The 27,894-nt window shown below is 45.8% G+C and overlaps 1 protein-coding gene across 3 annotated transcripts in view; it reads right to left on the bottom strand.

Moving 5' to 3' along the window:
* Nucleotides 1–27,894, bottom strand: part of LOC132910113 (POU domain, class 2, transcription factor 2-like) — a 126,901-nt gene that overhangs the window by 87,098 nt on the left and 11,909 nt on the right. For 2 of the 3 annotated variants that reach the window (XM_060965588.1, XM_060965590.1), the window contains exon 2: nt 12,594–12,629. The exons of the other annotated variant lie outside the window; for it this stretch is intronic. In XM_060965588.1, coding sequence (XP_060821571.1) covers nt 12,594–12,629 — 36 coding nt within the window. The remainder of the gene's footprint in view (nt 1–12,593; nt 12,630–27,894) is intronic. 3 annotated transcript variants of the gene reach the window in all.

The following is a 27,894-nucleotide window of genomic DNA, read 5'->3' as shown; positions in this document are numbered from 1 at the left end:
ACTTCTTTCAGTATTTTTAAATGATATAGACCCGGGTGCTTAGGTTTGGAAAAAGGGGAACGACGGCGTCCGGAACGATTCCGAGTACTGGCTGAAACGACACCGGTTCGCGAAAAAACGAAATAGTGCACCAAAATGGCGGAACGGAGAACGGCTGGCTGCGAGCCCGGTGACGAGCCATGAATGTTTAGGCGGCACGATTAAAACGTCTCTCATCGTGGACCTCTGAGAATCGTATCGCGGAACGAATGCCGATCGATCCACCGCCATGGTGGGAATGCGAGGGCACAGCGTTTGATTTATGCCGCGCGCCACTTTTACATGTGTGCACGTGTATATGTACGCCTTGCCAACTAGCGGGCCACGAGATTCGAAGAGGAAATTAAAATATGAAAGAGGAGACTGCGGACAACGATCGCCATTTGACACAGTGACTCACCTTGTAACATCATTTCACACTTGGGGTACGCACTCTTAGATATTCAAGGCGCGAAACAAGAGACAAACATACTTATGGAATGACCTAATATTTCTCACAAAGTTTGATTTTGATTCTAACTTTAACTTTAATTCTTCAGACTGAGAATACATTTATCTGAGTATACACTATTTACTATGTTTCAATACTTTACATTAGGGACGATGTTATGGCAGTGAGAAAACATCGTTTAAGAGGTCATTGAAAAAGTGTAAAATTCATAAGTCCCGGAGTTAATTATACAGATATTCTAAATCCTTTGCATTCGATATCTTTTAAATATATTTTCTCATTTTCAAATATTTTGCAAACATAAAAGTGTAAGTAAAGAAGAAGCGCCAAGAAAAGAAGAATCACATCGTGGAACACATTGAGAAATACCGGAGCGCCATGAAATTTTCCTAATCGTGATTAATACCACGGGCTCATACCATGTCTGAAATTATCTACACGTGTTTTACCAAGTCAAACGATCGGCGATCTCTCGAGGGTCGTACGTGTGGGAACAAGCTCCAAACCGTGCTGGTTCGCTACCATCGACGTCTCTCTTTTCTCGTTCCACCCACGCGATTCTTTCGTCGCAATGTGCCTCCACCGTTCGATCTCGGTTGATCCGCATCGAGATCATCCCGCCGCAACGAATCCCCTCGATGCTATCGTTGATAAACGCTCGCAGGATGACTCGAGAGCGCATAGCTGCCTGTGTTTAGAGCGTACGAGCTAATCGTGACCGCACGATCCAGCTACGGCTTCATTGTGAACTCGAATATGCCTGTATCCCCCTCCCTCAAATACAAATGCCTCACTCTGAATCGCAAAGATCACCGACAGGTCGCGGTGAGAACCGTTCCACGATGATGGAAATTACAGAGAATTACTCTTTGGTATTTGTACGTGATTTATTGCACGTTGATCGGTTCGAAGGTCCGTCGAGGTACGATAATCCATCCCCTTTGTGACGTAAATAGAGTGGAATTCGTCTCTTGTACGACTTATTCGAAAGTTACTGGATCGACCTGATCCGGTTTGTGAAGATTCCTTAGTTTTAGCGCCAGAGCATGCGATTAGCGTTGAAATTCTCAGCAATCACATCGTTATCCTTGGTAAGATTGCTTGGTTACTTGTAACATAGCAAGTATGATTCTTAGGCATCTTCGATGTTTCGCTACTGTTATCTACCGATTTACACGAATCTTGATGTAATAAATATTTTGAATCTATTTCATGACGGAAGTATGAATGCAAGTGATTAATAGCCGTAACAACGACCTAATCGATTGCTTCGCCACCAATATACGTTCCGCCCAAGACTCGGGACAGAAGCGACCCGCGCAAAGTTATCCATCTATCCCGAGGGCGGGGAGGATAAGGCTGGATAAAAATAATCTGCAAAGTAGTGGGAGGCAAGAGAAAGAGTGGGCCCTGGCGCTCGTGCGCCCGCGTATTACCATATAGCAGCGTGACTCCGTCGACTCGCGTCCGCGGCCGTACTCATCTGAATAAATATCGTATTATAATTAAAGGAATCGTTCGAGCCATAAATCAATGAGGTCGGTTTATATATCAGGCCTCACCTATATAATGTGTACCGGTGGAGTACCCCAGCGGGCCCTGCACTCGCTGTGGGGGGTCCCCCTATGCTAATGGCGCCCTCTCACGAAGCGCAAGGGCTGACAGAGCCGCGCGGAACACAGATAGAGAGACGCGAGAGAGACCAGACAACGCACACACACCATCGTCCGACCCTGACCTGACCACCTCTCTCCCTCTTTCTTCGTCAAGTTACATCCCTGGGTTTCGCGCTCGCGAGCACACGCCTATAAGAAGACGATCGGAAACCCGGCCTCTGATCTTCGCCGACCGCGACCGCTTATCAATTTGTTAGCGAGCGCTGTTTGTTAAATCAAATCAAGGGCTTGCACGCCGTGCCGATAAATAATCCTGCTTAATATGTGCCTCGAATTCTCGAATGCTCCCCCCTGCCGGCTCTCTTCGTGTACATTACACCCACGTGCACGCGGAGTGGGAACAGCGGAGAGGTGAAGAGAGGCGAACGAGGAGAGAGGGGAGGAAGGAGTGAGAGTACACGCGTTTCCATCCACGTGGTTTATTGATCCATCGATCGATCGCCGGAGATCTCGCCGCGCAGACCGGGACTCGGTACGCTCTGTCGGCAAAGCGGCTTGTCAGTGCCCGATCGAGCTATCGACTCAGAGTGATTGAGCCTGATTTGCGGGTAGACCAGCGGCTGATTTATGGCGAACTAGGAGGGTAGATTCTTCTTTGATACTGGTCGCTACGGTGAATGAGGATTGGTTTAAGGATCTGCTCCCTTCCGATCGAACAATATCGGTGTTCAAGGGAGACAGGCTTTTCGAGACAAGGAGAAAGCGAGGAAGATGACTCTTATATTCTCTAGGTTGTGTACGAGATATCGCGGTGTGCAGTGTCATTCGTATGACGTTTTGAATCAGGTATCTCGCGATGCAATGTCATTTTTAGACCCTACTAAAAATCAGTTCGCGAGATATTTCATTCCCAACTTCGAAGGGATTAAACGCGGAATACATTGTACTTTCGAAAACAGATATTTTTCACATGGAACGATATTCATATATAAATTAAATACAAGAAATTTCTCATCATACGAAAGAGATGGCGAGGGAGGGATGAAACAAATCACCCTCTCGCAAGTAACAAATTAATTTCTCAGTTATTTACCCTAACACAGAACAGAGATTCTGGCGCGTTAAATATTTTAGAAGGTCCGGTGCATGCGTGGCTATCCGAGGCGTTTATTATGACGAGTCCGGACGCGGCGTGGACACACAGTAGTTTATTTGGGTCCGGAATTTTGCGGGGCCCCGGTTCGAACGAACGGCGCGGTCGCGATTAACAAAGGGCGATACAAATTAGATTAAATCGCCGTAGGGGGCGGCATCACGGTGGAGAAAGGCGAATGATGATACCGCTTGATAAATAGACGAACGTCATGCGATGCCTAAACGGAGTCTGCGTCTCCCTCGGCACCAATGGATGCCACCCCTTCTCCGCAACTAAGTTCTCGTTGAAACGAGCGTCTTCTTCGTCTCGCGGTATCGCGATCGCGAGTCGCCCTCGTTTCCTGTCTAGAATAAAAACCGGGGTGAAATAACCGACGATTACGGACCTGCCTAATTGCGCGCGGTTTCAGGATACGATCCCTGGATCGTTGATTAATCGATCGGTGAATATTGAAACGTCTTTGCAATTATGGAACAAGATTACCGGACATTACGGGGTTGGTTAATGCACTCCATGGTGCGCGATTAATTTTGTGGGGTATCTTCAAATTGAAATACTCCTTGGACCGTTTTGCATTTTTTAGAAAAATGTACACGGCGATATACAATGGCTACAAAAGCTACTTGTACATTATTGTATTTACTCTAGCATTTACATACCAAAAGCATATTAAATTTTGTAACATTCAACGATGTACTTTCCTTCATATGACTACGGAAAATTTGATACTATTTGTAAGTGAAATAAATAATATAATAATATGTGATAAGAAATTGAAGTTGGATCACGTTTAGTTGAAGAGTATTGACGTTTAAAAACCCTGAGAATTTTCGCCGAGTCTTCGACCGCAGATAGGAGTGAGACTAAAATAAACGAGCGTTGATATTGCATACAACTTCGTTCTATCGACGTTACTCTTGAAAACAGAACAATGTGTGGTTCGATGGGAGTGCAAATAAAAGTATCAGACTGGAACTGGAAAAACGAGCAACAGAACGAAAAGAACGAAGAAGAGAGTAAGAGCCGCGGTAGAAATCCAGCGAACACACCCCTCAAAACGCTTGGTGAAGCTGAGCCCCAGCGGCCTGGCGGCTGGCCAATATTTAATTACAGATAATTACCGGTTATAATGCGCGGCAGATCGGCGGCCTGCCGTTTAATTGATCGGCTTTACGGTCTGATTTGTGTATCTGGCGTTCGTGCGATCCGCCGTTAAACTCCGAGGTCCGATTTTTAATCCTTCACTGTGGCCACGAAACCCATGCCTGCCGGTGCATCGTATCCCGCCATTATTTAAACGGCATTACGTAATCCACCCACCTCGTTGTACTACGGTTTATTGCGCGTGTCGTAGTCAACAGTGTGTACGAATAAACCAGCACGCAAGAGAAAATCGTCACCGCCTTCTGCACCATGTGTACGATTGTTACTATATTTCCATTTTCCGTGGAAAATTTTATCGACATCTTCTTTTAGCGATGGATGACTTGATTAGCAATATCCTATTTTCAAAAAGTCCAGTATAATACTTTTATATAAGGAACTAGACAAAAGAAGCGGTCTGAGACTTTGCGAGGATAAGCAGGACGAGATGATCCAGCGTAAAGTAGTGTCTAATACTCGAATCCTTTGAAAGTCTTTCTGCGAAGGAACTCGAAGATCGTAATCTAATTCGTTACTAATACATAACGTGAAGATTCACAACGAACGATAAAAGTATATCATAAACTAAGAAAATCTAAAAAATTCTCTTCTTCTATGTAATAGCCGATACATTCTCATCTTTCTTTTATTTTCTTTCTGAATTCACAAATATTAACGTCGTATCCATTTTCCAAAATTTCTTAATTCACAATGGAAACAGCAAGCAACGTTGATCGATATATCTTCCCTATTAGACAGTGGAGTTTGAGAATCCCTGAGCCAATAAATAGTCGGCAGATCGGAGGCTTAGTATCCGCGCGGAGGTGGAGCGACAGCTCCCCGTGAGATCGGAGCGAGGTGGCGAGGGAAAGGGGCTCGATGAGACTCTGTTCGATCGTCTATTGCATTATTACCGCGTTATATCAAGACAGAACCGCGCGAGCCTTTCTCTCCCCCGGGTTTCTGGCTCATCTGGCGAGGCGCGGTACATTTAAACGTATTCTCTGGTAAAACACGTTAAGTTCGGCACGGTCGGCTCCTTTTGCCGGGGTCGAAGCATGCAGATCCGACACGAAATATCATTAATAGTCGTTTGCCGGATGACCGAGCCCGGTAATCGTCCCTTCTGCGGTTCAAGATCGGATCGGCCGAAAACCGCAACACGCCTCGACTGTACGACCAAAGCGGCAGCCCCCTTTCGACTCGTAATTTATGTTCATGAACTCGGTCGTGGCAAGTGCGAACGCTGGTGCACGAGCACGGGCTTGGTGGATACATAAATCGCGGCGAAACAATCGCTGCCGGCGTTAATCGTTGGACGTTAATGCTTTCTTATATTCCGATCCGGTAAATCGAGTTAACCTACTAACTAAGCGATTCTATGATCTTACACGTGATTTCCATAAAAGATTTCCTTGACTTTCTCCCCGCGGTTTTGCTTATATTCCATTCGATTCCACGAAGTGTCCACTGCACGTTTCCTTACGCTCTGGAGCGGAGCGAGCACGGCGCGGTTCCCTCGCTGTTGTAATTGCCCTGTGCGCCAGCGGCTCCATTTCGAGCAGCTCCGTCCGATACGGAGTCAAAAGAGGCCGCTGGCAAAAAAGCCGCGGCGAATAAGCTGGACAAGGCAGGACAAGCCAGGAGAAAGAGAGAGAAAAATCCATCAAAACGGAAGAGCGAAGGATCTACGAGCGTTTCTACGCGCGTGGACCGGAGAAGCGGCCCCTGGGTTCCCCTTTTTGATGGCGCTTGCAGCGTCACAGAGTCGTAAACACGGCTGGCAATAAGGTGCCAAAACCAGCGAGAGCGCGACTTTTGACGCGCGTCTGTTGCATCTCAGCCCCGTTCTCTCCCGTCTAACGACCTTCGCGCGTTACAAGTACAACGACGCTGTTCGTGGACCGCTTCTTCGCTTTTCGTTCTTCTTCTTTCGACTCCTACCACCTGATAGCCCGGGAGAGAAGAGGAAGAAGAAACCGGCGGCCAATCCCACGCACAATGTCCACCGTGGCAAGACGCGCGAAGAGCTCTCGCGACGGTGTCATTGTTCGTTTGATTGCCGCTGGCCAGCTCCTGGCCGCTCACACTCGGCCCGCCTTTTATTAGTGGTCGATTAGCCTCGCTGTACGAGGTCCACGCGAGGGGAGCCCAGCTACGATGAACCACCGTGGAACTGCGTGACCGGATCGCGTCGAACCTCGATAGGAAACCCCGTGCCTCGAATCGACTGTCGATCCAATGGTTCGCCTTCTTCGGTAAAGATCGATGGAGCTTGCTCTACGTACGGTACGTGTCCAAGGGTTTTAATTTAGAGCAACGTAAAATTGAAAGTACCGAGCGTGTTTAGTCGAGCTTCCGTCCAGAATCTCGGAGATTTATTTAGCTTTATTTCATAATCTTGATAAATGTTACGAAACTTTAATCCGGAGTACTATTACATTTCATTTATAGGAACCAAGTTTTAGTTAGCGCTTGATTAGGTGGAAAGGCTGTTCGAAATAATTAAAAGATTGTTGCTACGAATGGTTCTATCGCAATAACCAAGCGAACAGAAGACAAAAAGTCCTAGATGCCTGGTTGATTGACATGTTATTTTACCATCGTGATATCGTAATAACAATTTTCTTGAAAATAATTATAAGTAAGAAGGTATACGCGCAAGAAATGGGTGTAAAATTCACAGTTGCTGAAAAACGATCGTCTAATTGTTTGGAACTTTGCATATGAAAAATTTGCCGCCCGAACATTAAGACAAATTTCCTAATTTCGAGTCGAAAATATCTACTCCATTCCCAGAATGGCGTCAAATCATGAGTTGCCCGGTCGTCTCGTAAAATTAGAATATTCTTCCGAGAATTCACCCGCATAAGCATCCGTCCCGACTCGTCCAATTTAATTAGATGAACATTCAGAAGTCTGTGGCGCGGTAAGGTCCAATAACAATAATAAAGCGTGCCAGCGGAAAAGAGGGGCGTCCATTAGTTACGTTGGGAGATCTGGTCGAGAAGCGAACCTGCTCCAGATAGTCTGCACTCGGGCTCCGGCGTGCATCGTCATCGTCGTTCGTCCCGATACAAAGACAACGCCGACGCGAGCAGGATGGCCGGCAGAAAAAGTGGCTATGCTAAATAATAGTCCTCCTGTCGGTTCGTTGCTCGCCTCTCCTCGCATAGTTCATTCATGAATCCGGATTCAGTGTTCCTTTAGTGGCGAGCAGATCGCATCGCCAATCTTCGAGAAGGTATCGGCCGTTGAAAAACGCCACGCGGAGAAGGAATTCTGATCTAAACCTTTGCATTTTTCGTTGCTGCCTTTCAATATTAACAAGCTACTGTCGGTCCAGGCGAATATACAATAGAATTCAAACACGGCAAAAATTTCGTTTGTGCAACGAAAAGTTCATAAAAATTCGTAGAAAGCTGTAAGCATACTTTCTGTGTTCGTCTTCGTGGTTTTATGTCTTTCTTTTGATATAAACGGTGACTGTTAAATGTGAACTGATACCGCGTTGTAGCATGATAGGAGAGAGTTATGAATTTACATAGAATATAAGGAATCGTTACGATGAAATCGTCAAAAGAAGCGAAGTACGCACGGGGCTCTTTCTCTACCTTCGAATGGTACTCGGACCCTTCCGGAGTTCAGAAACAAGCAGACAGAACTACCAGCTCGGCTACTAAAATGACGAGACTCCCGAAGATTCTGGGGTACACCAGGTAGCTCCGATCCGCTTTTGACGTCAGGTGACGAAGGTGAACATGACTATTGGATCTGTTAGCCGAGATCCTGCGGATAAGACGAACAGAGACGTTTCTCATTTCCACACGAGTGTTAACAAGAGACAGTCTTTTCGAAAGCTTCTTTATCCCAAGAGGAGCTTTAACGCCATTCGACGCTCTTTACATTAGCGTATCAGGAAGATGCTTATCTTTCTCGATATTACGATCTACGGATAATTACGCATCCCTGAATTCGATGGAAAGTAAATACGGTTTTTGCAACGACCTGATGTTGAAATTCTTATTTGTCGCTACACTTAGACCTCGTAAAGATCGTTTCGACGACCATGGACGATTGAACGACTACCGGCAGACCAGTCGAACCCGGTCGAGCATCCCGGAATAGTCAAAGGATTCGCAGACGTTCCCTTGGACGATACGTCGACCGCGTTTTTCTTGCCCGTCGCCTATCAAACGAGTTGGAGCCGGGGTCGGTGTGCGTTGGTCGAGGAAAGAAAGAGCCCGCTAACGGGATAAACAAGCGATCGCCACAGCACATTCCGATACGTAACGGAGAAAAGTGTGTACATCGCTCCACGGACGTACGGCACGATCGTACGCAACGCTGGGTATAAAAAGTTTCCTGGAAACGATCGCGTAACGTGCATATAAAATTCGAGTAATTTCAACTGGCCAGTTTGGTCTGTCTATTCGCGGAACCGGCCTTCGTGGAAGCAGTAAAATCCTCACCGAAGAGATGCGTTTGCGTACGTACAATCTCTGGGTTTCGTCGGGAATTCCGTTTTAAATAAGTAAGATAAATGAAAAAGGTGGATAAATCCGGTTACGGTAAGGGAAGTCTTGGTAAAACGATGGATGCTCGGTCTTTTGCACGAAATCCGGATTCTTTTCACGAGCTCGTTTTCCCCTGTCCATCCAATTGCGTAAGAATCGAAGGGAACGTAACCGTAGTTCACCACCAACGAAATTTCACCTTCTACCCCCTACCATCTGGCAACGCCATTTCCTGCTTCGAGAGTGCCGCCCGTAATCATTATTATTCGCGGCCAAATAGCCGGTGGCTCTCTCTTTCTCGGCACTGATTGGCCTCCCTATCTTGAAAATACCAATTCTCTGGAGCCATACCGGCGCATTAAAGCTCGTTCACCGTGCGCTCGGGGTTAACCGACAGCGTTCGTATTGTTCGACGATCGACAATGGATTTCATGAAATTTTTCAGTCAGCGTTAATCACGCGATATTCTTCTACTATTCAAATTTTAGTTATTAAGAAAATTCCGTCATCTTTTCGTCGAAAGCTATCCAAGTTACCTCCTAATCTACGAAAAGTAGATTACACCCTGTACGTTTTTAATCTGATCTCGATATTCCTATCTCCAAACATTGTACATATATTCTTTTCGCCGGAAAATTAAAACGTCAGAACAGATTAAACCGCCAAGCGACATTCCAACGGTTTGACGCGCCTCACGCCCGCATACAACTTCCGCCAATTACCGATGGGTGAGTAACGCGGACGGAAGGGAACAGAACGAAAGGAGAAGGAGGGAGAAAGAGGGTGGTCGGCGTTGGTTGCGGGATGCACGGCGAATGCAAAGCACCGACAAGGTCGCGATTTCGAATGAACCGGGAGAGTCGGCTGGTGCCCCGTCACCTTCGCAGGTAGTCGAAAGCGTCGAACGAAGAAGACGACTCGAGCGTCAGACGGAAGGAGAGAACGAGACGAGCAGGAAGGTAGTCAGCCACCGAGCCGAAGGAGGAACGAAGCGAGAAGAACGACGAGGAGAAGAGTAGAGGCCCCGGGCGAGGTCACCCACAGCCCCCGCCCTCTCACTCCCCCGCACACCCTGATTACCCCAGCCGGGGGCGGGACACACTGTAATGAGCATCGAAGAGGTGCTCAACTTCGACTCGTTGAGTTTTTCCATTCGAATTCAAGGAAATGGAAAGATGCAAGTTCCGCGAGACCTTTCATGGCGTTCGTTCTATGCTATAGTAGGATGCTTAAGGTTGATACCTTAAGATTTGATAATCTTGAATAGTCAAATAGTAGATGGAAGTGATTTCTCTATCGTTAAGCGCTCGAGGACTTGGTATTGTCCACGTTACTACTAACGTACGTTTCAATGGCATTGGATTAAAGGTTAATGTAATTTCGATACTTTCTTAAGGTTATAAAATTGACCTCATGTGTTTCCTGTACTATGAAAGAACGATTAATAACCGATGCACGTCCAGCATAGGAAACGCAACACGTAGGAAGGGCCAATCGCGAACGGGGTCGTCCTAAAGACAGATCGCTGGTAACGCGACCTCGATTCCCAAGCTACCCGCTGAGGAGGTCGCGGGGAACGTAAACGAAGGACGATGTAGAGGGAACAAGCTGAATACAAGAGTAGCTTGGTTGGCTGTCGACGAAGACACCCGGATGATCGAGCGATGTTATTTTAAGTTTTCCGTGGGGGCTCTCCCATCTTGTCCTAATCGGCTGTCAGCCACCCCCGTGGCTGGGGTCGTAGGCCACCCCCAGGACACGACGTGCCGACGTCCATGTGTGACGTGACGCAGAAAAGGAAAGCGCTGGACGATGAAGAAAGAGGGTGATCGTAGACCCCCCGCGGACGAGATTCGTCCCTTTTGTAGAACGAGATTCGCGCGGAGGAATCATACCCCTCGAGGGGTTGGATTCAAAACGCTTTACACTCTCATAACCAGGACCTGTTGATCCAGTCGCGTCGAAAATCGTCGCCACCCCTTGGCGCACTCGAAAAATGTTTTACCACGTGCTTCGTCATCGTACGATTGACTCGAGTCTCTTCTTCCACCCTAACTACGGGATCTAAACTCGAAACGACGTTTTAGTGGCTGATAAATTTCGCGTCGGCTCACTCCACTCTTTCCGAACGATCCCGTCTTCATGGTTGGTTAATGTCTTTTTACCCGGACATCATCGGGTTGAAGATTTCATAAACGTTTAATTGATCCTCGAGAGATGCAGAACGAGCATCACCGAGGTGATTACACATTTTAATAGGCGTTTACGAAAATTGCATATCAACGTGGCTGTTCCGCGATCAGTGAAATTTGTTACATTAGCATCGTCGACCCCTTCGTTTACGGTCTTCGAGATAAGACACGAGTAAAACCCTATCGACCTATAAATATTCCAGTGGGTCCGCGTCGTTGAAACCGGAGGAATAAAGCGCATAATAAAAATTATAGCCGCGAGCCGCGATACCGGTGGAAGAAGTAGGAGGCTGCTGAAATTCCAGCAGAGTCCTCGAACTCGGAATAGACCGTGAAGATGAAGTCGCTCCAGGAAAGTTAGGATGACCTCGCAGGGTCCTGCGGCTCGTTTGATGGACCTCTCCCTTCTTTTTCTTTCTCTTTTTCTTCCTCTTCTTCGCTCCCTTGCCCCGCGTCCCGTAGCGACCATGCATTTCCACCGGATACCCGTTTACACCGAGTCGAGTTTGGTGGCACATATTATATACCTGCGGAAAGGAGGCAGAACGGGACGAAACCAAGGGAGGAAGCTGAAAAAGAAGAGGAGGAGGTGGTGGCGGTGGAAGAAGAAGAAGAAAAGAGAGACGGCTCTCTCGTCTGCAGCCATGCTTATTGCGTGATATTAGCCACGGTGGCTGCCGGGGTAATCATAATCTCGAAAGAGGGACAAAACACAGGCCCCGAATCGCATAACGCTGAATTTTACGACTTGTGGCATAGAGGACAGGCGACCGGATGCAACGCGACTTTTTACCTCCCTCTAACGTCGCCGGCTTGATGTCAACAAGAAGGTGGCGTACCTCAGGGAAACTAACACCCCGAACGAGCTTCGCTTTGAATCGAATCGAATCGGACAGCTTCAAATTTTCGAGGAACCTGCCACCCCAAACGATGAATTTTTTTCTACTTTTTATATCTTATTATCAAGATGTCTTTCTTCGGTCCCAGATGTATCAAACGTTTGTCATTATTCTAATTCCTCATTTTCTGTTCGAAGCTACAAATTGAAGTGGTTCGATTCGAGCAATGCGACGATCGATTGTCACAGGCGGCAGCACGTAAAATAAATCGCCTGGCAAGTCGTACTTTCTATCAGAAACGGTCGTTCCAGGAATCCGATCTAATTTACGCGTTTGCATAAACCACGCCGCGGTTTCCAGGTAATAAAGAGAAAAAGGGAAACCAAGCTAGGAAGGTGGAAGGAGGCTGGAGGCGTTACATCGCGGGCGCACGGTTTTCGCAACTCGCCGTACGAAACGGCAACACTCTCTGGTTCGGTTCGCTCAATGGAGACGTAATAGGAAGTAGCAATTTCTTTCCTCCGCGGAAGGTTCTGCTTTAAAAGTGGTTCCGCGATAAATTTGGTTTTTCTCCTTTGAGAAACCTAAGTATATAGTAGACAGTGTCGCAAACTTCTAAAAGAGATTATGAGTCACTCACCGTAAGGTCGATCCGCAACCGGCTGCTCGCACGAGTCTGTAACACCAAAGCAAAATCAAAATCAGAGGAATCTTTCCAACGAAGGAATGTTTAAGAAACGTTTCGTTTGAGGTATGCGCCGTATTCTTCGCTGTTAAACAACGGTCTATCGCGAGAGACTAAACAACGCGAAATTTCCAAAGAATAAACGTGGAGGAACCTAAAGCAGCTCTTATACCTGCATTCGCATTCTTGCCTCCGAGCTATCATTACGCAGTCATTCGTATCGTTTATTCACGACAATTTGAAAACGACTGTGATCCCCTCCGTTCGTGTAATAACTTCGCTATAATCGTCAGATGATCGAAACGACACTCGAGAGCACGATTGCGCTGGCGCTCGTTCACGACCACGGTCATTATCTTTTTCAATTTGCATACACGCGTTTGCCAGGATTGCTCGATTCTAAGCGAAGCATCGTTCGCACTAATAAAGGCCTTCGACTACACTCCTCTGTCTTCTCCGTTAAGTAATTTCGAACGGGATTGCTCGCAATTTGCGCTTTAACGATCGCGCGCCCAAGTATTACATCGATTACCACGTAATATCTTCATTCGGCGCTTCGTGCGATGGAATTATAATCAAATTTTACCCGTTATTTGAATAGCAGGAATTTTCGATACAAGGTTCAGCTGTTTACTTAAGCGGCCTTTTTTAGAATACAATGCGAAGATTACGATCAAGGATCCAGCGTTACATGGTTAATGCGTTTACAGTTTCAAATGCTCGTGAAATATTCACGCGATTCGCGGAATCGGAGCGCACCGATTTAATTGCAAATCCGGAATCGTCGAAACGAATGTTACACGGCTGGAAAACTACGGAAAATTTTTAACGACACGTATCTACAGTCGACAGATGCTAGGCCGACGAGATCGACCTAGCCTGAAGCTTGTAAATGTCTCACTCAAGGCGATCGCGAGGTTCTCATAGAAGCCGCTAGGTAGGTCATCGGATGTCATAAACGCTCGACGAAGTTCCTTTGGTGGTGCAGCGCGTGTTAATAGCCTCATTAGATGCCGCAGCGCGGTGACGTATGTATACGATCGATCGTAGATCACCCACCAAAACGCGTCAAATGTTTTCTAGGGAATTTTATTTTGTTTAATTCGAATATTAAACAAACGTATCACATTTTTACGATTATTGCTGATAAAATTCTCAATTAAAAAATACGATTCACAGCTGGAAATCCGAGAAAAGAACGCTAAGATTAGAATTAAATGTAAAGAGGAAGTGTAGAGATATATGCGTCTTAGGACGTTTCGATACGAAGATGCCTCACATAGTTGTTTTGCCACAGAGGATTAACGCTGTACGACGCACATAATGTAATAAACAAACTCTGGACAAAGCAATTTCGCTGCTACGTGCAACCTACAACCTGCGGCAAGTTCAAACATTTCGGTACCCCCCTCAACCAGTATAAATAGACCATGTTCTCCAAAAGTCAGTCAGTCGAGCGAATAAGTATAACGATCCAGCGTAACAATTAGTATCAGTATCGCAGTATCGCGCAATCTTGTAACGAATATCATCAAGCGAGCAACGTTTGCGATTAACTTTGTATTCTATATTTTAAAATATCTATAAATATGGTTAATTGAATTAACTCGTCTCGTTATTATTCTAACCAACAATACGTCTCACCGTCCACCACAGAAGATTTCTAATAAGTCAAAGTTTTGAGAATTTCTATTTTAAAGACACCCGATACTCGAAAATGTGAAATACTAGGTTCCGAGGGTTTGACCATTTTTGTACACAGTTTAGTTGAATCTCGGGACTCTCGTAAAATATTATCTCGCAGCCAGTCATCCACGTAAGGGACGTATAATAATGGAGATGGACAGGGTCCTCCGGCTGGCAGCGCGATCGAAAGTACAGATTAGATTCAACGGGACAAAACATTCTGCATCTGGTATTCCGTCGAACCTGTCGTCGATGGCACAGGACGAGAGCGACTGTGAATACCATTCACTTGAATCATTTTCCTATAACATAACATTTCCTTAATAAGATTTACGGCTCCTTCCACTGATTATTTAATCACTTACGTTCATAAATCTATCGTAGCAAATATTCATTACCATTGTCTTCAGCTTGGAATAGTAATCATTCTCTTTTAGCTATTTTCAAAGCAATCTTCTGAAATAGGAAGACCATGAGTTTTCGATTGATTGAAAAGTGAATATTATACCAGGCAAATAACATTTCTCAATCGTTTAAACTCCACTTCTATTTCTTTTCAATAACTATGATGTACAGTTGCTTGGTATAGCGCTAACCAGGCTATATCCAGATATAGTAAAACCAGGTTAAAAACAATTTTCCAAAAGAGAGGTTCATCGACCGTATGCGAAAGCAAAAAAACCAGCACAATGTACTCGAAGACGGAGTTTCGTTTGGATGAGTAGTAATCGTTTGTCCGTTAGTAGCGGCGTCGTATTCTAATATTTCCCGCGAACCGTGGCGCGCCATCACGAATTCTAATTCATCGTGGCCGGTCGTCCTGGGCCCTGAAGGTGCCAACGGGGTCGCACGCGATAGTCGATAAATATTAAACGACTTTCCACCTGGTGTCGTGGCCGCGGCTTGCTTCGCCTCTTTCGACAGCGGCGGGGCAGGGAAGAGCGGGAGGAGGAGGAGGGAAGAGGGACTTCCGAGAGGGAGATGACTGAATGTTAATTAGCGAGGCGTGACAAGTATTAAGCAATCCATCCATCTAGCCGCGTGCAAAGAGGGAGGAGCCTGGCTTAACGCTCGGTAATTAACGCGACACTACGCCGCATAAGCCACGCATCATCGAACCACCTTCATCCTCGTCCTCATCTTCGTGCTCTCATCGGGTTTCCTGGCAATTAGCCGTCGATTTAGCTGTTAACCCCAGCTGGAAAGTGAAACGGAATTCGAACGAGTGTGCCTGACCCACGACACGCGTCCCCGGAAGTCGTCTGGCTTCGCTTTCGCGGGACGTAACTGTATTTTCGAGCGATCCATCACCTGGCGTCGCTGCGTTTGAAAACGTTCCAACGAGACCAACGATTCCTCTTACTTTCCATTCAACTTTGTTTCCAACTCTTCGATCGACAATATATATTTATATATATATAGCATACATGCGAATATTCATTGCGATAACCGGCGAGATTATCGCATCCTCGAAATAATCCTGTCAAAACTAGTATCGCGTCTTCTGACACCCGATTAGCGTAACAAACACAATGACAGCGGGGTAACTCGTAACGATGGATGATGTACGATACTCTCGATTCAATATACCACTTCTCTTCTATTTTTTTTTCTCCTTCCTCCTTGCTCGTTCTCGAAAGAGTAACTACGAAGAGAGAAAGAGAAAGTCAAAGAGAAAAGAGACGCCGCTTGATACGTGTCAAAAGTTAGATTCAAATCCTGTCGGGCTTGGAGAATGCCGGACGACGGGCGGTCGTGGCGGCGAATACGCGGCGAGCACGGCGATCTTCTCTCTCGAATAGATGTATCAGTGTAATTAACAACAAACAATGGCCGTGGGACGCGCGCGCTCGATATCGTATATTAATCGATTAGCCAGCACCGTCCGGGCCCCGGAGATATGCGCCGGTACCGGTTGTTAATCATCGGAGCGCGGGTGCGTTTGTACTTCGAGCTTTCTTTTTCAACCGTGAGAGAAAGAAGAAGAAGAAGAAGAAGAAGAAGAAGAGGACAAAGAAGACGAAGAAGATAAAGCGGGAGAAAGCGAAGAACAAGAAAGAGGTGGAGGAAAAAGGAAGGAACGATCGAAACCGGCGTGTACGATTCGCCTTAAGGATCTTCAAGTCAGGACTAACCATCTTTGTGACGCGTCGCTTCGCCGCGCGTATCAGGGCCACCGTGACTACAGAACTTGCAAGCCAAGTCGTACAGTCGCTGTCCTAACCGATCGCGTTTCGATTCATTTTTTGCCTGCGAATTCTACGCTTTGTTGCTGACTGGCACGCTCGTAAAGTCTCCACTTTTTTCCACACAGATACATACGCTGTGTTTGTCTATGAGAGATCATAGTTGCAATTTCAATGCGCTGCGAGCGAAGGGAAATTCAACGACCTATGCGATCCTACGTAATCCAACGTGTACTGTTTCGATAAATTATTCGCGGGCATGTCGACGGTTGAATCGTTTATTAGAGCGCATTGTTGGGAACGGTTCGATCGTAAGAACGAAAGACTACGCGAAAGAAAGTAACAGGTCGTAGTAAGTGGAACGTTATTTGGAGCAGAGATCGGAAGTTTATCGATGAATCGACGGTATGCGTTTGAGTAATAACCATTCTATCAATCCGTTTACCGGGTGTTTGTATTCCTGAAAGAGCCACGGGTCTGTCGGTGTTCGATTTCGTGCCCCTCAGCGGTGCCGGCAACATTCGAATCATTAGAGATTATCGATGACCGTCAATACGAAACAGCCCGTGAACCGTCATCAATTAGAGTCGAATAATAGTTCGCGTTGTTCATTCGTTAGCCGGAGAACCCGCTTCCGGGTTCCATCTACTGTTCTATCCGCCTTGATTCATTATCAAAACGAAATGACACGTCGTGGAGAATCATGAAAAAAAAGAACAAAACAAGAAAAAAAAAAGAAAAAAGGAGAAACCTATTCAGTTTCGTAATTTTATAGAGAACAATCTTCAATGATCGTTGTTGTTCCGACGCCACGTCTAATTCTACGGTAACCGTAATTACCACTCTCACGAAATCACGCGAACCACACGTGTGTACAATATCAGATCACTCATTCATCAGGCAGGAATACCAAATCACTCCCAACGTGTGCAAACAAAAGATTCTGCTCTAACTATTCGCGGATTAGTTCACCATAATACACACGTACCATTTTGTAACGAGGTACGCAGACAGAGGCGAAGGAAGACTTGCACGATCCTCGTAAAAGCTACACTGTTTCGCGAAGTTTCCTACGCACACATAGTGGCTCATTCACTGCCCCGTAAATTAACGCGTCTCCCACGACCGTCAACGAACCGTGGCTAGGTGTTCGCGCCGGATAACAAACGCTCGCTGGCTAATCGATCGACAGACACGTATCAGGAACGAGCTGCTACGTGCAGCCTAGCTGACGACGCGCGAGTTACACGCGACAACGTGCTCGGTGTCGTGGACGATTCCCTTCACGGTGTTTTACCGCGCGAATCGCTCGAGCACCAACGACGATCGGTCACGTACGATTCTACGATTAGCTACGCGAGTTCCGTGCGTCTAACTCGAAACGACGAAGATCCGAAGCGATTCGCGCGTCTATGTACGTTGCGTACGTGTTGAGAAAGATGGTATCGATTAATAGATGATAGAAAGTTTCGTTGAGATAGGGTAGCGTGGACGATTCGTTCGTTCGTTCGTGAGGAGGGCTTAGGTGGTCCCGATGACTCGACGTACCGGTTAATCAGAGCCGAGAGGATCGTTATGGATATTTAGTAATCAAGAGATGGTAACTCCTCTTTTCTTACGCAGTGAAAGGCCTTGTAGCTTCGCTGACGACCGCTAATTACCGGGACAGACTATTTTATATCCGTGTTTCGTGGATCGACCGAGTCTTTCTTTCGTCGTGTGCGTTCGTGTCGTTTGTATCTCGTTTCGGTATCATTTGATCATTCGCGGCTACGAACAGAGTGAGAGAGCATGTGCTTTCTCAAAGTGCTTGAAGATTATTTTTAAATTTATCCGTGCTTAATGTACTTTGTCGTAGAATCCTTTGTAAGAGCCCGGAGGCTGCTCTAACCGTGCACCTGCCGTTGAAACAGCCAGACAAGAGAAGAGTGGAACGGTGACAAATTTCTCTCCATCAAATTCATGGAACGTACCGACGTAAAATCGCGAGTGAAAAAAACCTCTAACCGCATGAACACGGGGGTGAAGACTATCAGACCTGCCCCCGGCTAACAATCTGTCACTTCGGTGCGTTACGTCCAGTGGCGTACAGCTCCGGACGTCACGGAAACTTCAACCGCGTACAATGAGTCACTGGAACTCGATGGAAGAAGTACGTGCACGCTATAGAAAATAGGTTTAGCCTATTAAAATTCGGCACGGCCACAGTTGATAAGAAAATATACCAATCTTTTACTTGATGAAAATTCGCTACGAATCGGTCATAGGATGGATATCATAACGGAATAAATTAGTTACTACGCAAACTCGTAAAGACAAGACACTCGAATTTTCCTTATTAGCCGAAATTTTCGCATTTGTTAATTCGATCGTAGCATTGCGTGACGAAGGGGGGCAAACGTCGAAGTCGAGAGCGAATGTTGACCAAAGTACGTACATGCACGTAAGTACGTACGAAAGAACATGTTCGAAAGTTCGACGAATGAAAGAACCCGCGAGCAAGGGAAGAAAAGATGAACGGAAGAGAAAGGGGAAGAAAGGGGCGAAGAGAAAAGAGACGAGCGTGGCGCAGGAGGTGGCGAGGCGGAGATGAGGCCTGCTCGGTGCTAAAGTCACCGGTCCGGCAAAAAACTCAAATTGATCAAAATGAGAGTTACGCCGAGCAAAAAAGTAAACGAGCACGGTGGTAGACACGCATTTCGTGCCAGTGGTGAGTTTAGGTGGCGAACCACTCGATGAACGCTACTCGACAATAGGAGGAAACTCGGGTCCAACGATCTCTACCATCCTGGGACAGAGATCGATCTCCTCGCGGGAATATCTCGGCTACGTTTCGCGTGCTATCCAACCAGAGGGGATCGGTCTCTACGAGAGTATCGCAACGGTGGTCGCGTTGATGGTCTCGTAGCTTTACTCTCGGCAAATGCACGGTGTCCGATCCTTTTTACCGACGTGGAAAGCAAACAGAGAAACGGAAAAGCGTAATTTGCTACATTTACGCGTGGTTCATTTTCATTTTACGCTGATCGCGCGTCTATCCAGCTACTTACGAACGAATGAGAGGAACGGTTATGCAAAATGGTGGATCTTTGTGGTTTTCTTCGCGGCCACAGACGGTCCGCGTTCACTAGCCTCTTCTAGCGGTCGGTAAGCGCGATATTAACATACCTAAGTGATGCAAATTACGCGTTGGTTCGAATACGGTGTTCGTGTTCAAAGCGAAACCGGCGCAGCGCTCATTCGCGATAAAAAAACGCGACGGACTCTCGGGATTAATTTTCCGTCTATTACGCGCGAAACGTCTGTAATTTCTGCGGTAATGAAGACGAATCTGGGGAAAAACCATCCTGCTTGGTTGTCGGTATCGTTAACCGTCTGTGTAACTAAAGATTAATGTTGCACACGGGTCGTGATTCCGATGCTAGAATTCGCAGTTGTTCACCGAGATACATAATTGGCAGCAGGGCCATTTTAAAATTCAAATCCAGTTCGATGTACGAGATAAAATGCTATCTCTTAATGGGAAATTCTCGTATAACGAGCCTCCTTTGCGCGAATTAAAGCTAACGTCTCGAACGTATGATCTTGAAAATTTCAGATCAAATTCGTAAGAATAATGAATTTACAGTCGTTTTGAATTTACAGCGTTTAAATACTAGCCTGATATCTTCAAACGCATCTAAGACTGTTCCTTGTCAATTTACGAAGCTTATTCACAGATGATGTAGTATCGGAAAAACGTTTACACGAATTCAGTCAGAATCCCATCAAAATTCTCATTCCCTTTTTCATCCAGGAAACATCCACACGGCAAACGTGACACGTATCGACCGGTCTAGCTGCAGTTCCTATCGATCCAACCCTTTTCACGAGAATTACCGACAAACATTGGCCTCGGTCGAGCATCGTTCTCCGCCCTTTGCTCTCGGTACAATGGAATGGTGCGTACACGCGAAGCTAGACGATGAATCACGCATATGGAAGCGGCCACGGGACAAATGCAAACATTCCTATAAAATTGGAGAGACGGCGGTAAAAACGGATCAGAGATCGGAGAACGAAACGAAGTCGTTGAATTGATTAAGAAGTGACGAGGAGACACGTGCAACTGGACCTTAAAATATGGCCACTTACGACGGCACCGGGGTTAATTACCTCTGTCTTTCTGAACGGTCGAGTACAGTAATGTATTAGCGCGTTTAGGCACGGCCAGTTAATCCCAAGGAACTACTCAACGCACCGTTAAGCACGCTTAACTCGTTAAGTCACCTAATATGTGGCTGGTGTGTATACGAACGATATTATCCTAAAGATGATCGCGCAAAGAACGGGGGAGTGCGGCTGCGTTCGGCCACTCTAATTGCCCCGTCTCCTTTTTGTCGTAACCAGGCCTTTCAAACGTAATCGTCGTTACACGAAGCCGCGTAAATAGCCGCGTTCCTTTGAGGAACACGTTCTGGTCGTGTGGCCGTGTGTCGTGAAAGTGGGCTTCGATTGTCCGGCCTGTTTCGTACAGTCACCGATTCTTAATCTCTCGATTTTGATTCGGTCATTAACGTACACGTCGTAATAAACTATATAGAATAAGGCGACTGTGAATTCATTTTTCAATCTCTTCTACATTAGGAACTTTCCTAATGTCAAAATCAAACGACGATCTCCTTTCGTCCTCCATTAGTCTATCAAACTCTCACCGTATGATGTATCTCGGACGGTGGATGTAATCGTTTGGAAATTATTAAAAGAAAAATAACGAACGATAGAAAGAAAGTATGTATGTATATGTAGACGCTTGTAGCGGCAAAATGAAGATCTTTGTAAGTGGAATGAAAACGCGCGTCCTTAGTCACGCGTGCTCGTTTTTATCGTCCGGTGGGATCGTGCCGGAAGCATAACTCGATTCGCCTTTTCGTTGGCATTTGCATGCGCGGAAATAATTCCCATGATTCGCCGGAAACGTATCAGATAAGGGCCCGCGGCTATATCCCGGTCGCATTAACGGGCTAATTAAAGCAGCGTAAACAATAGCGGACCTAGGGGAAGCCACCATTGGCATGTTAGAAAAATCCAGGATACCTATATGTACATACGTGTATACAACGCGTAATCTAGCGACCGCATTATGCGCCGTCTGTAAGGTAATGCACGAACACGGCCGACTAATCAGTTGCCATCTACATCGTTAGACTTATGTTTATGGATGATACATGGTGCTTTACAAGACCATCACCTGTAATAACGATTACGAAACAGGACTATTTCGATGCGGTTTCGCCGATCGTGTTTCTATTCCATTCGTTTTCCTTCAAAAAATCATCAGAATTTTGTCACACGTCCGTAATCGCGCATCAATCCTTCGAATACGAATAATATTTTTATAAATCGTTCCTTTCGAACGCAAAAGAGTAAGAAAATACAACATGGGACCATAGACAAATCGATAAGTGCGTTTCAAACTCGATTAATATCAACATGTTGCTCATTTACCACAGTCTTACGTGAGAGGTTAAGCGCGATTTTCTGATTTCGCTTGGATCAACTAAGTTCTACTTAACTTTGGCAAATTTCTAAAGTATAGACGAAGTGAAATTGGAAATATTTCTGAGGAAACTAAAATAACTAAATGTCACACGGTTTGTACAGAAGGTAGGAAAGCGCGAAACAGTGCGAGTGCGCGAGAAGCACGGATAAGCGGAGATACACGGTGGTGTAGCAGAGTGTAGGTTAATGTACGAACATGCCCGCATAATCAACGACCATCTAAGATCATTAAACCGATGTTTATGCACGATACGCGCGCCTACAAGCGTACGAGATATAATAACAGTAGCGTCATTTGTCTATGTACACGACTTCTATTGCAATCGTCGGGGTTGCGTTACGTAAACGATGGAAACAAAAGCAACAATTGGACCACCATGGATGACGTTGTGGTTTATCATTAATTAATAAGCCTGTCTACCTTCGTAGTCGGCGACGATTAACGCTTTCATCTCGATAAAGCAGCACAGAGGGTGCAAAGATGGATAGCGTATCATTGCTGTCGTTCGCGTAGTTACAAATTTGACTGGTAATTTTCAGCACCTGGGCTTCATCAAGATCATTGTGTAAAAATGAGTGGACGATGATTTATTATGTCAGCAGGCAACGAGGAAACGTGGTAAGAAGCTTCGTTGAAATGATAAAAGCGTTCGTCCGAGAAAACGAAATTCGAAGAAGAAAGGGAAAAGCAATCGACGAAGAAAAATCGACATTCTTTTGACGATATTTATCGCCGTTGTCCTGCGATGGTGCACAGAAATTCCAACGTTCTATCCTTGAATGGAAGATACCACTCTCGTCTAGAAACATTTTTATCGACGTTCAGCGATGCTGTGTCGTTCGAGCAAAAACCGAAGGTCTTTCGACTAGGAAAAAGATTATCGACTTATACGCGAGTATCTAAATAATTTTGTATGCAAAGAATCTGGACGGTACGTTCGAATGACATCGGCGTGTCATAAAATCCCGAACGATCGATATCGCGGAATCCTCGATATGTGCTAATTGACGCGTAATTGACGCGGAATTAACCTTTGCACGTGCCAGGACTCGCGGTAGAAAGCAATTATCGAACGGCGTTATCGATCTTTTCTCTCGTTTGAGACAAAAAAGAATGAAACGAAAAAAGTTAGTTACGCGGAAAAATTCCACGGTTAATCGATAGTGAATGATTCTCGACACGAAAAACAGAGCCGGTTATCGTTCTGTTCTGTAATGATCGTCTAAACGGATGAGAACGTCGAGCAAGGAAAGGGAAAATGAAACGAAACAAAACAAGAAAAGGCGTAATTAGTTTAAGGAAAAGAAAAGCGGAGGAAAGAAAGGCGAAGAGATGAAGTAACGCAGGCATTCAGACCGTTTGCGCGGCTGATTATTCATGATTTGGGGAATGCTCGATGCGCTTATGGTCTCGTCGGATTAGCATACCTCGCATAAACTGCGAAATAACATGCTTGTGCACGCATGCACGCAGCGCACGCAACCGCTCGCGCCCGTTCTGTGCACCATTCCCGGGAGAAAAAGGGTGACAGAGATAGAGAAAAAGACAAGGGAGAGAAAGAGAGAGAGAGGAAAGGAAAGGGAGGACGTTCGTTGGTGGAAGAAGAAAAAAATTCGCAAGGGAGCGAGGGACGAGGAAACGGCGAGACGATGCAGTTCTCCTCCTAAGCCGAGGCATTAACATTGTGCTTTATCGAAACCGCTCATCGTGGCACATCCGGATTCAAATTACGCCTGGCTTACGCTTATGTTTATTTAACCAGTTATTAAAATTACATTAAGGGGTCTTTCTTAATTATGTCGCTCAGGGAACGTCCTCGGCTCCGAATGAGCGACCTGTAATTCCGGAAGGAATCGTACCGCTGTATACCAGACAAAGACCAAGAAAAAATGGACGAAGAAGTAAAAAAAAAAAAAAGAGGAAGAAAATATGAAAGGAGTCGAGAGACATACGGGAGAGTCTCGCTCGTTGGTCGCGTTTCGAAGGATCGAGCCTGTTACGGAACGATTCTGAGGACAGATTAGTTTGCACGAGGGTCAACGACCTCGGCCCCTGTCTTTTATTCACCGGCTTTCCTTAATATCGACGAATCAAAGCGGCGACGATTGCGCAACTCCATTTAGCAGGACTGTCACCAAGTGGTAACAGCGATCGCGATGGCCTCCATTCCCGAGAAACGGATCTCTCTCCCCTTTCTTTTTTTGAGAAAGGAGAAATTTACCGTCGTTAGACTTGGTCTAGTGAACGTTGAATCATCCGGATCGATAAATTTGAAAATAAGGATAGTTCTGTTGCTCGTACTTTTAGAAAATTCGAATTTTAAATTCCGTCAAGCGATTCGATGAATAATTCCTTTTATATATATTAATCACTGTTATATATGCACCAAGAAAATTACGAAGACGGCGGCCTAACTATCTTGTCGCTCAGGGATTACATAAATTCGAAAATAAGAATAAGCAACGTAGCGTTGATATCTTCAGAAGCGTTCGAACCTTAGATTCCACCAGGCATCGCAACAATTTTCATAAATTAATCATCCTCTAGCACCGAGAGAAGATTACGAAGACGTTAGCCTCGGACTATCTTGTCGTTCAACTGGCTCATTCTCGATTGATTTTCTCGAATCCCTCGAACCATTCGTTTCCCGGTCACGAAACCGAGCGACGACAATTATAGCGACAATTTATGCACGAGGTTCTGGCTTGCTAAACGCCAACGTGTATAATAGCATAATTACACCGTGCACCGTCCGAAGTAACAGGCTACAAATTGCGAGCAAATTTCGCATTAGCCCGACGAAGAATCGCTCGAGCTCGCGCCATTGGCCCAACTTGTGTGTTGCACCGTCATCGAGCTCTCAGATGACGCGCCGCGGCCAGCAAGAGAGAAGGATACCAAGCGGCCAGTGACAGTGGAAGAAGGCGTCTATAGGTCTCGTTTACCATCATCATTACCATCACACCCGGCTCCATGACGGTGTTACGTGGTTTAATTTGAATACATGAGGCAGGAAACGGCACTGGGCATTAGCCACGCGTGTTTCTCTCTACGACTCGCATTATCTTTGCTTAAAACGATCCTACGTTTCTCTCCGCCACTCCTGGTGTCGCCATTTCCCGCCGAACCTCTGCTTTGCTGACTCACATAATACCGCGAAATTCGAAACGACCACCGACGTAGCTCTTTTTGCGGATTACATAATCGCCGGCTGATACTGTAAGCCCGATTCATTAGGAGCCATACTAACGGTTCTCGCTACCCAGCAATTCCACGTGAAATTCGGCGCGAATTTCGATTCTTTGGTAGACTCGAGATATAGCTGTTGTCTCTCGTCATTTAATTCGTATAACTATCACGCGATACTTATCAACTTAGCAATTTGCGTCTCGAGTTATGGATGTTAAACGTTATGTGTGTAAGCGAAACGATCAGAGATATTGTACCGTGTAAATAAATAAAGCAATGAATATCCGAGTTCGTGCGATTGCGCTTCCTTGAGTGATTGCGGATTGAGTTTCCTGAGGTTGTTTCAGCGATCGTGATAATTGGAAATGGTCCCACGGAGAGTGGACCGCAATTAAATCATTCTGGTGCGACGTTAGGCGACTGACAAACGCTTAATATAATAGTGCACTTTTCTAGATTGCTAGTCTCGTTTTAATTAGCACCTTGGTTAGCGTCGACGAGAGCTGAAGATTCGCCAGCGCGACGCGTCCCGGGCCTTTTCGATTGGAATCGCTCATTAACGCGAGCGATCTGAATCCGGCTTTACACGAAACAATATAATTAAATCCGCATCAACGCGGTAACCATCAGACGGACGAGGCCCCGAAACCGCCGAGAGAATAATAAAACCGGCCATGTATAATAAAGCCCGTTTCGAGCCCAGATATTATCGCAGGACCACGAACAAACGCGCGAGACACACGCATTTTTACCTGTTTCGCCTCGTGCAAGTATTACACACGCGTAGAATGATCATTTTTGTCCGAAATAGATCATGTTCGGTCTTCCAACTTCATTGCAAACAAATCGACGATTAATCGATTTCTTTGTTTCGATTTCTATTCGTCCTGTGCTTATACGATCAGAGAATCAACGAAGACTGGATCCATCGCAGTCTGCCAGATGTCGATGCGAACGATTCGTCGTTATCCGGGCATCGTTACCGGGTACAAGATAGAAATTTGCATAGGGACATATGGCGCGCGTATCACGTGAAACTGGTGAACGACTCGAGCAACTGGAGAATCCGCAGCAGGATGCGGCGACCCGCAATCGCCAGGCCGACAAACCGGCCGATGAAAGTCAGTAACTCGTCCGGGTTCGTCGCGCAGATTGCTGTTGCTTTTTAAAAGTAAAATTCTTCTAACATCGTCGATTTCTCCCCGAGTCCTCGTCCGAACGATTATCACGGTAAAAAACCGGCCATTTTTCCGCGAACGTATCCATCTCTCAGCGAGCAAAAAGCGCACCGCTATCTCGCGACCGGCCAGCTACCGTTGTAAAAGATTTTAATTAAATCGCATGGTAAACGCGTTGTCGGTCGATGATCGTCGATATATCATTGACGCGCGAACGGGATAAATAAGCGCGGACAACGATCTATCACTTGAGTGGTCGCGTAATTATCGATAGAATATGTGACCGTCTACCACGCAACGTAATCGATAGTTGGCAATTGTCTTCGGCTCGCGAGTTACAATACATGAACTTCGATAGATCACGCTTTATCAGGCATTTTCTTTCTCTTCTCGAATATTCTGCCGTACGGCGAATTTTCTTTCTTTCGTTGAACAATCGATACTCTTGTTTCCGGAGCTTTTCATTGGAAAGAGAGCGATAAGTCGAGGAAGAAGAGAAGCGAAACGCGTATCGCAGAGGCGTGCGTTATTTCCGCGAGTGTCAGCTCGTTTTTGATTTACGTAACAGCGCGAAATTAATAAACGCCAGGGAAATTTCCAAGAATCGGCTGGCGCGCACGGCCTTCGTTCTTCATAAGGATTACAAACGAATTCCACCGGATGATAATCGGCTACGTTTCACAACTGACGCGGAATCCATCGATTCCTGTTTCCTGTGTCTTTATGCTCGATACGGGCGTCCTTCCATTCCACTCTGATGATCCGGAATCGGCTTCGCTTCCCACAGGATCCTATCTGCGTTCGAATCGATCACGCGACCCGCACAAAGCCGTAACTCTGATTCATCCGTTTATCGATCCTCGAATACCACTAACGAGATGTAACGCGAAGGAAAATCCGAGTCATCGGTGTAATCGTGAGAAACTCCTATAATGTCTTTGCACTGTTATAAGATCGATTAACAGGTAGCGAGTTTCGAAGCTGAAGTCTGACGTGGAATTATGGTTTCGTCGGTAGATCGTCTGTGTTATTTAAATTGCCTTCAAGTTCTACGTGTAATTTCATCGTACAGCCGGGAAGAACGGACGCCACGGACTAATCAAAAATACATTTGTCTTTGCGCAACGATAGATAGCTATACGACAACAGGCACCCATTATAATTGGTCTATTGAATAACGGATACCGTACATTATTCTGATTTCTGTCCCTTTCTACTGTCCATAGGCTGACTGCTAAAGTCTCGAATTAAATCGATCGATTCGTCAACCATTTCGGTATAATCAATTCTCTAACTTTTCCTAAAACTTAAATATTGAAATCTTAACATTTTTCTTTGCGCTTCCTAGACATAAGTATAAGATAAATTGATGAATTCGTATGAGATTTTCAGTGGAACCAACTGTGTGACTTCTCGCAAAGCTTGAAAACGATTCGAGATTCCTTCCCCTTCGTTGCATAAGAAAATCTTGAAAA

Source organism: Bombus pascuorum, chromosome 8 (assembly GCF_905332965.1).
Source record: "Bombus pascuorum chromosome 8, iyBomPasc1.1, whole genome shotgun sequence".
Lineage (NCBI taxonomy): Eukaryota > Metazoa > Arthropoda > Insecta > Hymenoptera > Apidae > Bombus > Bombus pascuorum.
This window is presented reverse-complemented; position numbering and strand designations above follow the sequence as displayed.